The following is a 15,121-nucleotide window of genomic DNA, read 5'->3' on the forward strand; positions in this document are numbered from 1 at the left end:
AACAACTTTTAAAAACGTATTATTTTGCTTTAAGGTAGGGGCGGGCAAACGTTTTGGCCCTGAGGGCCCCATGAAGGGTTGGTTGGTGTGTCAGGGGCCATGCACATATTTACACACGCAGGGGTGATGGGATCTGTGGGAGACGAGAAGGCTAAACCTCTTCCCACCCACTCGGACCTGGATTGCTACTTCCCACCACCATTAGCAGGAAAGCAGCAATTCTGGCTGCTTTGGAGCCAATGAGGAAGGGGAAGGTCAAGGCCTTCTCCCGCTCCAGCAACTCTGATCAGGTTCACTGGTCTTTTCCCTACAGCCCAGCTGATCAGTTTAGTGGCGGGGAAAAGTGGGTGGAGCTCCCTCAGGCTCACGGGCTGTATGACTAGCGGACAAAGGTCACCCATCTTTGCTTGAAGGGCACATGATTAAAGGATTAAAAAAAATAATAAAGGATTAAAAAAAGTAATCTACTGTGTGTGGGCAGGCATATTAGCATTTCTGTGATAAGTTTTACAAACTAATTTACAAGCTTGCTTTCAAGGTCCTCAAATTGCAGTATGGGTCAATTAATTTTGTGTTCCAACTCCTAATCTTACCTGTTATACTTTACTTTAGAGAAATATTTGGCCAGCTGGACACCATTTAAAAGTATCAAGGCCTACTTTGTTTCAAATTTAGAATTAAGCATTTTGAAGAATGAGACTGCCTAACCAGTGGCTGTTTTTCGATTTACATTGATATTACATAGAAAATCCAAAGACACGCATAATTATGGATGTTCTCTCTTGAGACCTGATAACTTGCCCTTTTCCCCCCCTACAAGGTAACTGCAGCTAAAATTATGCTGGAAGCTAGATCCAACTAACATACTGCTAGTTGGCCATCACTGTGCTAACTGTTAGATGACTGGATGATGTAATATTCTTAATTTAAATGTGTATAATTGGTATGATGGATCAAAATAATCACCCATAGTTATCTAGTGTGTGAACAGATTTTGATATGCAACCCAAGAAAAGTATACCCATTTGTCATATACTTTTCTTTCGAAATGTATATTAAATATTAAAAGCAAACTGACCACAGTACCTTGTTCAACCAACAGTTCTGATTGTTCTGTGTTGAATCTCTGGCATTCTTTGTTTGCTCTCTCCAACTCTCTTTGACACTCTGTTAATCTCCTCTCCTTTTCTCTCACAGTTCTCTGATGGTTTTGATACATTTCTCTAAGCTGCTCATCAGATCCTTGAAAAACCTAATGTTACAGTGCAGAAAAATAGCTTTTAAAAATACTTTATCATATTTCAGTTTGGGAGTCTTGTAAGGGCCAAAGTAGACATGATTTATTTATTTACAACATTTATATACTGCTACACATTTAAAGATTCTGGAGCAGTGAACAATAAAATATGAAAGAATAAAACACCATATTAAAATTTGTTATTAAAAAACACAGAATACCAGTAAAAACCATGGCTGGTCAGTCAAGGAAGACTTCCTGAAATCAAGGTATTTTCAGTAAGCACCAAAAACAACGCAATGTTGGTGTCTGCCTGACCTCTAGAAGCAAGGAGTTCCATAGAAAGGGGGCCACCCCACTGAATGCTCTTTAGGTGGACTCTAATTGGGCCATAGGTCCATGCAAAGCCACCAGGAGCATCTGATGACCTCAGTGACCAGGAAGGTTGATAAGGGAGAAGGTGCTCTTTCAGGTACCCTAGTGCCAAGTTGTTTAGGGCTTTGCACACTAGTACTAAAACCATAAACCTGACCCAGTAGCGGATAGGCAGCCAGTGCAGATCCCTCAGCAAAGGAGTTGCATGCTGAAAAGGGGTGGCACCTGACAACAACCGAGCTGCTGCATCCTGCACTGGCTCCAGGTTCCAGAGCAGCCTTAAGGGCAGCCCTACATACAGTGCATTGCAGTAATCCAGTCTTGAGATTACTAGTGCCTATACCACTGTGGCCAAACTATCCCTGTCCAGGAACAGCCGTAGCTGGCTAACCAGCAGAAGCTGGTAAAAGGCACTCTGTGGCCACTTGGGCCTCCAGCAACAATGATGGGTGTAGGAGTACCTCCAGACATGATGCAGGAGATCTGTGATTACGTTTGTCCTAAAAAAGAATAAGTCCTAATCAGCAGCCCGACATAGTTGATTTGAAGACTGGGATCTAAATTCATGCCCATCCATCCCTGAAAACTGCGATTAGCTCACTTCCCCATGGAGCTAATGTCAATCACGTTGTTGCCTTCTTTCATGTTCAGTCTGGCCCTTAGAAAGCCTCAAACCAAAAGACTCAAAATATGCAAACAAGGTAACAGAAGAGTTCCTACTTGCCTAAAAAGCACTTGTACATTAACCTACATGTTGGTCACGTGAAAGCGGGAAGATGCTTCACTAATAGGGCCAACTCAAAGGCTGGGGCACTTTTTGTCAACATTTTCAGCAGCATCAAAAAGAACTCCTTTCTTCTGGCAAGTTTTGGGTGACTGCTGCACAAGAACTTATTTTTTGTTTTGTCTTTTGTAATTCAGGAAGAATTTCCCTCACTCTGAACTGCCCCTGTTTGCCCTTACCAACATTTTCATGTAACCAAGTCTGACTGGCCATATAGTGTCATGATATCATCCTGTTCGCTAGGCCAGGGGGTGGGTAGAAGGTAGATCTCCTGATGTTTTGGACTTCTACTCCCAGACGCCCCTGCCAGCATGGCCAATGGTTAGGAATGCTGGGAGTTGAAGTCCAAAATATCTGGAGATCTACTTTCTGCCCACCCTTGCACTAGACAATGCCTGGCTGGCTGAGATTGTCAGTAAATTACAAGAAACCTTACCTGTCTCCTGAGAAACCTGTACGAGGGTCAAGAAGCAACAGTAAGAACCAGACATGGAACAACTGATTGGTTCAAAATTGGGAAAGGAGTACGACCAGGCTGCATATTGTCACCCTGCTTATTTAACTTATATGCAGAGTACATCATGAGAAACGCCGGGTTGGATGAATCACAGGTTGGAATTAAGATTGCCGGGAGAATTATCAACAACCTCCGATATTCAGATGATACCACCCTAATGGCAGAAAGCCAAGAGGATCTAAAGAGCCTCTTGTTGAGGGTGAAAGAGGAGAGTGCAAAAGCTGGTTTGAAACTCAACATTAAAAAAACTAAGATCATGGCATCTGGCCCCATCACTTCCTGGCGTAAGGGGAAGAAATGGAAGCAGTGACAGATTTTACTTTCTTGGGCTCCAAGATCACCGCAGACGGTGACTGTAGCCATGAAATTAAAAGATGCTTGCTCCTTCGGAGGAAAGCTATGGCAAACCTAGATAGCATAGTAAGAAGCAGAGACATCACCTTACCGACAAAGGTCCGTCTAATCAAAGCTATGGTTTTCCCAGTAGTAATGTATGGCTGTGAGAGCTGGACTATAAGGAAGGCTCCGAAGAATTGATGCTTTCGAACTGTGGTGCTGGAGAAGACTCTTACAAGTCCCCTGGACTGCAAGGAGGTCAAATCAGTCCATCCTAAAGGAAATCAACTCTGAGTGCTCATTGGAAGGACAGATACTGAAGCTGAAGCTCAAATATTTTGGCCACCTAATGCGAAGAGAAAACTCCCTGGAAAAGACCCTGATGCTGGGAAAGACTGAAGGCAAAAGGAGAAGGGGACGGCAGAGGATGAGATGGCTAGATAGCACCACCGATGCAAAGAATATGAAATTGAGCACGCTCCGGGAGAGAGCGCAGGACAGGAAGGCCTGGCGTGCTATGGTCCATGGGGTCACAAAGAGTCGGACACGACTGAACAACAACAAATATAGTATCAAAGCAGCAGCAGATCCGAAAAAAATGACAGCAAACAGGATAAGAAAAAAATGTCTACAATGTTTTTTTTTTTTTAATAAATGCTTACTTTGGACATGAAAATTGAATCAGGAGAACATTGGACATAAACCTAATCACTAGAAAATTGGAAGTTTGATAATACAAATTATTCCTAAAAGAATGTGGCTCACATTGTGATTGAACAAGCATAAAGGCTGCTGGGGGGAAAAAAAAATCTAAGCTTTACTACAGAGCCAGCATAGCTTTTATTGTGCATTCATCGTTTGCTTCAGAGGAGACAAGACAAGCAACAATATATTATCAAGCAAACCTTCTCCATCTTTTGTTGCAAATCTTGGTTATCCTTTTCCATCTGTTTTTTCCGACTTTCAAGAGCTTTAATTTCATTGTCAAGTCTCATTACTTTAACAAGATTTTGTTCTATTTCTGTCAGATGATTCTGAGAAGGAAAGAATGTAAAAAATAAACTGAACATAAAATGAACTGCGTAACAATTATGGGAGTTATAAAACAGCCTTGTACATATGCGCACAAAAGTTACTAGCCTGTAAGGTTTTTTACTAGCCTACTGGGGACTAATAGAGGAGGGATGGAGATCTGCCTGTCTAGCACTGTCTCTTCCAGCACTGCCCCAATGCATTTCTAGGCTAGGTATGGAGGAGGAGGCTTCCCTTCTCTGGCAGCCCACTTGGGTTTCTGTGCTGGGCACAGAGGAGGGATGGAGCATTCTGCCCCTCGTCTGTCAGCCTGCTCACTAACCTGCATGGAATTTCATGCATTGGCCTACATGCAATTCCTCGTCACCTATGGGTACTCTGCAAGTGCTTAACAAAACAAATTACACGTACTGTGTTTCAACCTAACCTTGCATCACCACAGCTAAAGCATAGGCCAACTCATGCAAGCAGGGCAGAGTCAACTGACTCTCCTCTAGTTGGCCTGCAGTATCCAACCGTCACATAGAAGAGGGATGCACAGTTAACAAATATTCCAAAGCAGACCCTGAAGTGGAATGCCTTGAGTATGAATATTGCAGACTAAAGCTGTAATCTCATGCATATTCCTAGTTAGTAAGGTCCATGAAATACATTGGGACTTAGGCCCAAACAAGCATACATAGGAAAACTTGTTTATATGCACGCTACAAAAGGGCAGAATCATAAAATAGTAGGGTTGGAGGGGGCCTACTAGACCATCGAGTCCAACCCCCTGCTCAATGCAGGAATCCAAGTCAGAGCATCCCCGACAGATGGCTGTCCAGCTTCATCTTGAATGCCTCCAGTGTGGGAGAGCCCACCACCTCCCTAGGTAATTGGTTCCATTGTCGTATTGCTCTAACAGTCAGGAAGTTTGTCCTGATGTTCAGCCGGAATCTGGCTTCCTGTAACTTGAGCCCGTTATTCCGTGTCCTGCATTCTGGGATGATCAAGAAGAGATCCTGGCCTTCCTCTCTGTGACAACCTTTCAAGTACTTGAAGAGTGCTATCGTAGGTCAATATAGCAGCAAGTATGTATTTTGAACCACAACTGCATCAAGATAAAACAGATCATTTCTGTCAATGCTCTCTGCTCATTCTGTTTTCTAATTTTATATGATCACAACTGCCTCAATTGTGCTCTAATATAATTCAGACAGAAAAAAACTTTTAATGAAACAGATTATTTGCATAAACATTTTTATATTTACCATGAAAGGGGAGACAAGCCTTGGGATCATGCACATCCTCTTCTCTACAGGTAGGAAGTAGCCTAGAACCCAGTGCAATACCAGGTTTATCTGTAGAAGGAATCTTCTTGAATCTACTATTCTCACCACACACAAAACAGTAGTATTGATAGCATATTCAGGGAGACCTCAGCTACAGACAATCCTGATATTATGCCAGGTTATACATTACTTTCCATCCAGAATGAGTGAGCAGGGCCCTGTTCCCTGTCATACTGGCTCTAAAAGTATTTGTATGAACAAGAGTACAGATTGAGACATTCATCTCTCCAAGGTCAGGAAATTTCCATTGTAACTGCATTTCTGTTCCTGACAAGGACACCTACCATTATATCAAAATCTTAGCTATGCAATAAGAGACAATGAATTACCTTTAGAGGTTCAAGGTGGTCCTCAATAGATTTGACATTTTCCCTGGAGGCAGCCAACTGAGTTTCCCTATTAGTAAGTTGATTCTGAATCTCATACGCTTTTTCTTTATTCTGCTTCAGGTACTTCAGCTCCACCTGACACTCTTTAATCCTCTGTCCTTGCTTTAGACGTACCTGACGAAGTGTTTCCAAAGCCTTAATGTACCTTTTTAAAAGAAAATCATGCAAATGTTTTAAATCTAAATAGCATTAATACCTTCACCAGATGAAATTTTTAGTAATGAGCATTTTTAACATGCTATGATCTGTTCAAATTAGAGGTATGAAAAGGTGTAGCTCGAGGTCCCATTAGTAAAATCGATCACATGTTGTTAAATATACAAGAAGGAAATTACTATTTTAAGGAAAAATGGGAGAGAGATAGTTTAACTTATTCCACAGAGTGAATGGGTGTGGATATGGAAAAATGTTCCATCTAGATTAACTTCAGTTGACCTAAAGGAAAGCTTTTATAAAATTCAGTATCAGTGGTATCTTACCCCCGCCCACCCCATACAATCTCTTTAATCTATAATACGGGACTTGATGTGTGTTGGCAATGTTCTGTATCACATGCTGACTTGTTCCACATTTTTTGGACTTGTCCAGTTATTAAGCAATTTTGGAGAGAGGTTATTAGGTTAATTGAAGATATAACAGGGCACATTTTACCAGTGGATCCTAAAGTTGTTATCTGAAGAACATAGTGCCAGAATCTGACTTGGAGGTAGTAATTAATTTATTGACAGCAGCTAAGATACACACAGCTAGAAACTGGGGGGAAAATAATGGTCCTTCTATTTCAGAATGGTATTTAAAGATGTGGCACATTGCTGTCATGTCTAAAATTACTTACTATATGAAAAATCAAAGGGGGCGTAATACCGAGGGATTTATGAGAAAGTGGATACTGATTGTAGCTAAGGATGGACGAAAGTCCCTTACCTGGTCCCGCAGCTGTTTTCGGTGGGGGGGGGAGGCGCTCCGTTTCTCCCCCCAAAATTCTTGGCCGGGGGGGAGGCGCCCTGCCCCTCCCAGCCAAAATTCAGGCCGGGAGGGGGGAGGCGCCCCATCTCTCCCCGCCGAAATTCTGGCCGGGGGGGAGTGCCCCGCCTCTCCGGCCACTAAAGAAAAATGTTAAAACCAAAACAAAAATGTGATAAGCTACGTAACGATTTACGTAGCCATCATGGCTAGCTTATCAAAGTCAGCTGTGATAGGCTACGTAAATCTTTAGGTAGCCTATCACAGCTGACTTTGAAAAAAAAAAAAGCACGTACGCAAATGGCGGCGTCCTTATTTTCGCTGTACTCTACATAAATCTTTACATAGACTACCCGTGCCCAAATAAGGAACGCAAATGGCGGCACCCATGGGCGCCGCCATTTGCGTACGCGCTTTTTTTCCCCCCTAAGTCAGCCGTGATAGGCTACGTAAAGAGTTACGTAGCCTATCACAGCTGACTTTGAAAATCTAGCTGTGATAGGCTACATAAATCGTTACGTAGCCTATCATGTTTTTGTTTTTTACTTTACTGGGAAATGGTGGTGGCGGCAGCCGGTCGGAAGACCGGCCACCACCCCCGCCGCAACGCTGCCGAAACCCGCTGCCGAGAGGGACATTCGCACGAGGTAAGTCCCATCCGGGGGGGGCAGGGGGGTGTCGGAGAATTTCCCCACCAATTTCGGGGGGCTGAATGCTTTGGCATTCGGCCTCCCGGAGATTCGTGGAGAAATTCTCCGACATCCCTAATTTTAGCATATTGGAACCATAACTTTCAGGATGCTATTTAACTTCTCATTTTTTTCCCTTTATTACGAATACTTGTGATTTATTTTTTCATACTGGGTTTAAGAATTATGAATATTAAAGTTGTATGATTTGTAAAATAAAAATAAGAATAAGTATTATGATTAAAAGGAATCAAATGTTTTAATTCTACTAAAGAATCTATAGATAAAAGTTAACCTTGTTGCTGAAAAGATCTCATCAAATTTTTGTTTCAGAGCCTTTCCTTCACTTAGGGGCCAGTTGGATTCTTCTTGATGGCAGAAAATGACATTATTAATCACAGACTTGGAAACACCAAGGGCACCAATCATCTCTCGATCAATTTCTGCACATTTGGAGCTCAGACTGATCTTCTCCCCATGTCTGTATGAACATAGAAAAGCATATGGGTCTGAAAATGTAGCACAACCCAAACTCTAATAAAAAAATACATTAACTAGGTCAGACCACAGGTTCACCATCTTTTCTATAATGAAGTGTTCATTCATAAGGAAGTCACTCTTGATATGGAAACCATTCCGTGTATTTTATAAGGATGTGACATTTTATATTATTTTCTTCTATCTTTTTATATTATTTTCTTCCATCTGTATTGGAAACAGTCAGAAGAATGGCAAGGAGTCAGGTGTGAACTTACACAGCATCCTATATAGCATCTGTAGTGCAGATACTTCTGTAGCCCTGTATATTGGGCGTTTTACTGTGGCTATGCTAGAAGTCAATTTCTTCTTTGCACACAGTATAGATGGTAATAGAGAGACAGAGAGTGAACAATCTCACAGCTCCATGGCTCTTCCTGCTGCATACCTCATTCTTTAGAGAAGAATGTCTTTCTACTCTCCATTGAGAAACTGAAGCCAATGCCCTCATCTTCCTGAGAAGCTGAGCCCCCCTTCTCCTGAGGGGAGTGATTTTTTCCCCCACCTGCATTTGACATGACAGGCATTGGAACTTCGGAGAGACACCTATAAAATCTAGCAAGCTGGCTTGTCTGTTGTTCTCACTTAGGAAGTATCACTCGCCTGCCCAAAGATTTAAGGCCTTCAGAGCAACACCCCGTTGTATGCTGAGAACCGATACAACAACAGTTGAGGAGATCATGGTCTACCGATTGATGGGTGTATGTTAGCTTTCTTTTGCATTTGTTGTTTATATCCTGCATCCATATTCCAGCTGTGTATTCAATAAACTGTATGCTATTCTTTTGCACATGTGGTCTTGTTTCATCTGGTAACCTCAGAATCTGTTTTGACTGGGCCCTGAGAGGTTAATACAACATCATATACTACAATTATTCTTCCCTCAATGCAGTACCACAAAAGCAAAGTGTATAATATCAGTTAGGGCAGGGGTGAGCAGAAGGTAGTTTCATCTACTGGTAGATCTCTGGGTGATTTCCAGTACATCAGCAAGAATTTATGACTCCCAATTATTTAACAATAGGAGCAACAAAATTAATTTCCCCACCTAAATTAAGCTGCTGAAAGGGGTGTTTTTTGGTGTGAAAGGACTATGAACTCAGTTCTTTTCCGATTATTTAAACAAATTCCTAGGCTCAGAGTATGTTCAGAGGCACCCTGTTCTTTAATTATACATATGTCTTTTGCACCAGGCTCTGGTAGATGGATCTTGGAGTTCTAGTAAAAAAACAGAGTAGATCCGACAAGCCTGAAGTCTGCCCACCCCTGAGTTAGATAATCTACTACTTAGTTAACAGAAAGATCAAGACATTATTATTATTATATTTCTATCCCACCCTGTAGCTGAAGCTCTCTGGGCAGTTTACGAAAGTTAAAACATTAAAATACAATATACAAAGTTTAAAAACCATTTACATTAAACATACAAACAACATATAACTAAAAACAATTTGTTTTAAAAATCCAACAATAAAACACAGCTTAAAATAACACTGCTTAAAAATAATATACAAAAGTCAGCAAAAGGAACAAAAGTTATAAAAAGAGAAGGCCTGCCAGAATAATACAGTCTTTAATGGCTTAAAAACCTTCAATGAGGTTAGCAGGCACATTTCAACCGGCACTCCACAACTGAGGGGCGGCAAAGGAGAAGGTCCTCTTGCATGTGGCTGCCAGTCTCACATAGGCAGCTGCAGCACAGAGCCCTCAGAGGACCTTAGGTGGCAGACTGGGACGTAGGAAGAAGGAGCTCCCTAAGGTACCTTGGACCTAGACCATGTAAGGCTTTAAAGGTAAAAACCAGCACTTTATATTTGGCTCAGAAACAAATTGGCAGCCAGTGGGAAGATTTTAAAATCAGTGTAATATGGTTTCCATGGGATGTCCCAGAGACCAGCTTGGCTGCCATATTTTGTACCAGGTGAAATTTCCGAACTAAATATAAAGGCAGCCCCAAGTACAGTGCATTGCAGAAATCAAGCCTAGAGGTTACCAGGTCCACATGTTCCAGGAATGGGCGTAGCTGGCGTATCAGCCAAAGTTGATAACTGACACTTCTCACTGTTGCTTCCACCTGGGGTACCAGGAGAACGGTTGGGTCAAGAAGCACCCCCAAGCTACGAACTTGCTCCTTCAGGGGGAGTGCAACCCCATCCAGAACTAGTTAACATACCTCAATACCTGAATTAGGACCCTTCACAATGAGCACCTCTGTCTTGCCTGGATTCAATTTCAGCTTGTTCTCCCTCATCCAGCCCATTACTGACTTCAGGCAGACATTCAGAGGAGTCATACCTTCCTTGGATAAAGATAAGGAGAAACAGATTTGGGTGTCATCAGTGCACTGCTAACACTGCTAGCACCAAACTTCCTGATGATCTCTCCCAGCAGTTTCATGTAGATATTGAACAGCATCGGGGATAGAATGGAGCCCTGAGGGACTCCACATAATAGTTCCTTTTTTGAGGAACAACTATCCCCCAGCGACACCATCTGGAACCGGCCTGAGAGAAAGGAGGAGAACCACTGCAGAGCAGTGCCCCCAACCCCAAACTCCCTCAGGCGATCCAGAAGGATACCATTGTCGATGATATCAAAAGCCGCTGAGAGAGCCAAAAGAATCAACAGGGATGCACTCCCCCTATTGATTCCCAGGCGAAGATCATCCACTAAGGCGACCATGGCAGTCTCAACTCTGTATCCTGTCCTGAAGCCAGTTTGAAATGGGTCCAGATAATCAGTTTCATCCAAGACTGCTTGGCGTTGAAAAGACACTGCCTTCTCAATTACCTTGCCCCCAAACAGTAGATTACTTACTGGCCTATAATTATTGACATCTAGGGGGTCAAAGGAAGCCTTCTTCAGAAGCGATCTAACAATTACTTCTTTTAGACATGATTAGGGATGTACGAAAAATACTTACCTTTCTGATCCGGGGCATCTGCGGTGGGGGGGAGGTAATCCGTCCCTCCCCCCGGAATCCTCCCTGGCTGGCTCCGCGGCAACTCTGCAGCGCCGCCAGCTGGGGCTGCCCGCAGCCGGACTTCCGTCTGCTGCTGGGCTGTGCCAGCCACAAATGGCAGCCGCCGTAGCAGCCGCCATTTGCGTCCTTGCGGAGGCCATGATAGACTACATATATATTTACGTAGCCTATCACGGCAAAAGGCAGGAACGCAAATGGCGGCCGCTACTCCATTTGCGTCCCTGCCTTTTGCCGTGATAGGCTACGTAAATATATATGTAGCCTATCACGGCTTGGCAGCCTGGAAGCGGCTGGAAGACAACCCAGAGCCGCCGGAGCCCCTGCCGCCGGAGCCCCTGCTGGAGCCGCCGCCACCACCAGGTGGGCTCCGTCCCGGGGGAATTCCGCAGGGTGGCAGGGGGGATTGCCCTGTTCCGCCACGGACTCCGGGGGACCGGTTACTAAAGAATCCAGCCTCATTGGAGTCCATGGCAGAATTCTCCAACATCCCTAGACATTATGGAAAATTACCTTCCCTTAGGGAGGCATTAATAATATTCAGCAAAAATTGCTTTACCCTCTCCCCTCCCTGGACTACAAGCCAAGATGGGCAGGGATCGAGAGGGCAAGTTGTCTTTTTGACCAAACCAAGCAGCTTGCCCACATCATCAGGAGTCACAAGCTGAAAATGATCCAGTTTAATTGTGCAAAAAGAGTGGCTGGACACCCCACTGGATGCACTAGGGAAATATTAGGATCACGGCCACTACATTTGATAAATAATCCAAACAAATAATGACTCAACATTTTATTTTGATTTAATTGCACCTGGTTAACAGCGGGCAGATGTTAGAAAAGTTGAGTAGGAATAAGCATGCAAATATATGCAACAGAAAGCGTTCGTATCTACCCACTCACTTTGTTCTGGTAATGACTCCTTCAAGAGTTTTAAATTCTGTTTTCTTTCCTTTCTGCGTGCACACCATGGAGCGTTGGACAGCTACAAGCTCTCCATTAACATCACGAAACTGAAGTCGAATTTGAGCTCTGACATCTGTTTCATTGGCAACCTTCAGCAACAAAAAAATAAACTCTGTAAAATAATCTCAACTAATTCTAACTTGTTCTCATTACTTGTTCATCATCACTTGTTCTCTAGTACAGGCACATAGGGTGTCCCACTCATTTCAATGAAGAGTGTAGATCTGAAAACAAGAGGAGATGAGCATATGGATCTGCTTCCTCTTTGAATCAATGAGGCTAGCCGTTGTGGTGGACAAGCAGTGCCACACACATTCATGTTCCTGTGTCTATATATTTTTTAAAAACATCAAATCCTGGCTATGGAACACCATGCCCAAGAAGGTCCACTTGCCACCTTCCCTATCAACTCTTACAAAACAGAGGAAAGTCTTTTTTAGTTCAAAAAGCTTTAAATTGAACTATGTTTTTTTGCAGGAGTAGCTGGTGAGTTGTTCCTCACCCTTGTTTGATATTATTTGTTCACATAAACTGTTTAGAGAATTTTGCTTTGGCTTCGAGAGAGACCAGACATATACATTTAAATGCTCAATTTGCACGCGTCACACAATTTGCTCATTTCACACACAAAAAATTATGGCGGGCGGGTGATCTTATCTTTTTTGAGGAATAGGAAAGTGTATAGAGAGGGGTGGGGGACATGCACTGAAGACCACAGAGAGATAACAGTTGGACTAAGAGGAGTTTACACCCCTGTGACTGCTGCAACCACAACTAAAACATTTTCTATTTTCTAAGTATTCAGGAAAACATGCACTTCCAGGTATTTCTCTGTTACTATTAAGGTTAGAAAGTTATATTTGTTTTAGTGATTTGATGCACATGGAAATCTATACATCAAGGGTGCAGAACCTCATGCTCGGGCTGTAACATTTTGAAATCTGGCCCTTCTGGGGGGCCCAGATAGCTTCACCCCATTTCTTCCAACCACTAATCATTTGGTGGTTTCCCAGCTTTTGTGCGGTTTTCTCACATTCTAAAAGGTTGGAAAGCTTCTTCTAAGGCTTAGCTACCGGCAGTAAGAGCTTTAAGCTAAAATATTCTGATATTTCTGCCCCCTCTCCTTTTGTCTTTCACCCCACCCACTAAATAATGACACACACTTAAGCTGAACATAAATACATTTTATTTTATTTACTTAGATGTATTTATATACTGCTCTTTAATTCTGAAGGGGCCATAGAGCAGCTAACAATTAAAACAACCAATTGTATTAAAACAGCAGACTTTGACAGCAGTGGTTAAAACCACATAATAAAAGAGCCAGTAAGATAAAGACACTTCTGAAACAGCATCTAAAAGACCTGAGCAAATAAAAAGGTCTTTTTTTGACTAGCGCTGAAAAGTAAGTGCCAGAGAGCCTCTCTGGGTAAAATATAACTGGTTAATGGGAGTCAGAAGAACAGCACTTCATGTGGCTTACACTGTTTAATTGCAAAACAAGATTTTGCAAAGAAAAACAAGAATTCGTAAGTAAAATATAATGGAACAATTATTATTTCTACAAACATGGTGACCTGGTCTGCACATAACACTCACCCATTATTTATTTAACCACTTTGTTGTTAAATTCTGGGTTGCCATGATGTACAAATGCAGCTACAGTAACAAACCATAGTTTGTTAAGCACAAACAACCCAGAAAGAGAACCCATGGTTTATTGTTGGGTTGTGAATTCTGAGTTGTTTAAACCATGAATTGCAGTTATGTGTCAACCTAGAACTGTGGGTTGTCCATAGGTTGTTTTGCCAGGCTACAGAGGCATAAAAAAAAAGCCTGCTGCTCTACACGTCAGTACTACAGCATTGCAAAGGCATTTGGGATACACAGAGGGAGAAGATGAAGGTGGAGGGAAACAAACAAGCCATGGATTGAGAAAACAAGCCATGGTTTCTTCGATCACCTGACAGACAAAACCTAGGTAGGGCAACAAATCACGGATTTAGCATTATGTGTTAACCAGATCACTTTCTCAACTAGCTGGTTAGAATCCAGTGATTGTTTTATTCTGGATATACCTTTTATTCTATTTCTCATTTCATTTATTATATTTCTATACCGTCCCATAGCCAAAGCTCATTGGGCGGTTCACAAAACTTAAAACCCATTAAAATACATTATATAAAATACACATTCACATAATGACATAAATAACACACACACACACACACACAACAACAAATATCTAAAGCAATTTAAAGCAATCAGCCAGAGACAATCAAGAGACTCATTATATGCTGCCAAATGCCTGAGAGAAGAGGGCAGTTTTAACCTGGCACCAAAAAGATGACAATGTTGGTGTTAGGTGGGCCGCATCAGGGAGATTATTCCATAAATGGGGAGCCACCACTGAAAAGGCCCTCTTCCTTGTTGCCACCCTCCAAGCCTCCCTTCTCTACAGCTTTGTTTCAATATTTTCCTCCGTTATAGAAAAATTCTGGATCTTGAGGCATGCATAAAACATGCCACATGTCACTTTTCTTTAAAGTGGAAAATGGGAGTTCCTTTATTAATACATTCAAAGTTTTCCTGTCACAATCATGCTATTCTACTTGCTGGTAATTAGTAGTAGTTGTCAAACAAACTAGAAATCTTAATACTTACTTTAGGATCATGGACAAATGAGTTTCCTTTGGTGCCAGGTGGGAAATCTCCAGTGCAAATATACTTAAGACATTCTATGATTGTCTAATGAAAATGGAAACAAGTGTCAATAATAAGACACAAATAGCTGTTGCTCTTGTTGTTTCCAGATAATGAGATAAAAACATAATAGAGAGCCAGCTCATACTTTACTTTCTCCAGCTATCTGGGATGATTAACAGTTTGTGCAACTTGTTTACTCAAGTGAACATAAATGTTGGAAGAGGTGGTCTCATGGGATTTTGCAGAGCACCCTCCATTAGCAGGGATTCAGCACATTAGGTA

The 15,121-nt window shown here is 42.2% G+C and overlaps 1 protein-coding gene across 6 annotated transcripts in view; it reads right to left on the minus strand.

The window, feature by feature from the left end:
* The window catches only part of RAD50 (RAD50 double strand break repair protein), an 81,359-nt gene that overhangs the window by 45,179 nt on the left and 21,059 nt on the right, over positions 1 to 15,121 (minus strand). For all 6 annotated transcript variants that reach the window (XM_084838834.1, XM_084838833.1, XM_084838831.1 and 3 more), the window contains 6 exons: positions 14,798 to 14,881; positions 12,071 to 12,222; positions 7,949 to 8,134; positions 5,942 to 6,146; positions 4,155 to 4,283; positions 1,087 to 1,252 (listed from right to left, as the gene is read on the minus strand). In XM_084838834.1, the coding sequence (XP_084694960.1) occupies positions 1,087 to 1,252; positions 4,155 to 4,283; positions 5,942 to 6,146; positions 7,949 to 8,134; positions 12,071 to 12,222; positions 14,798 to 14,881 (922 nt within the window). The remainder of the gene's footprint in view (positions 1 to 1,086; positions 1,253 to 4,154; positions 4,284 to 5,941; positions 6,147 to 7,948; positions 8,135 to 12,070; positions 12,223 to 14,797; positions 14,882 to 15,121) is intronic.

Source organism: Heloderma suspectum, chromosome 2 (assembly GCF_057233095.1).
Source record: "Heloderma suspectum isolate Gila_16-S chromosome 2, 16-S_ref, whole genome shotgun sequence".
Lineage (NCBI taxonomy): Eukaryota > Metazoa > Chordata > Lepidosauria > Squamata > Helodermatidae > Heloderma > Heloderma suspectum.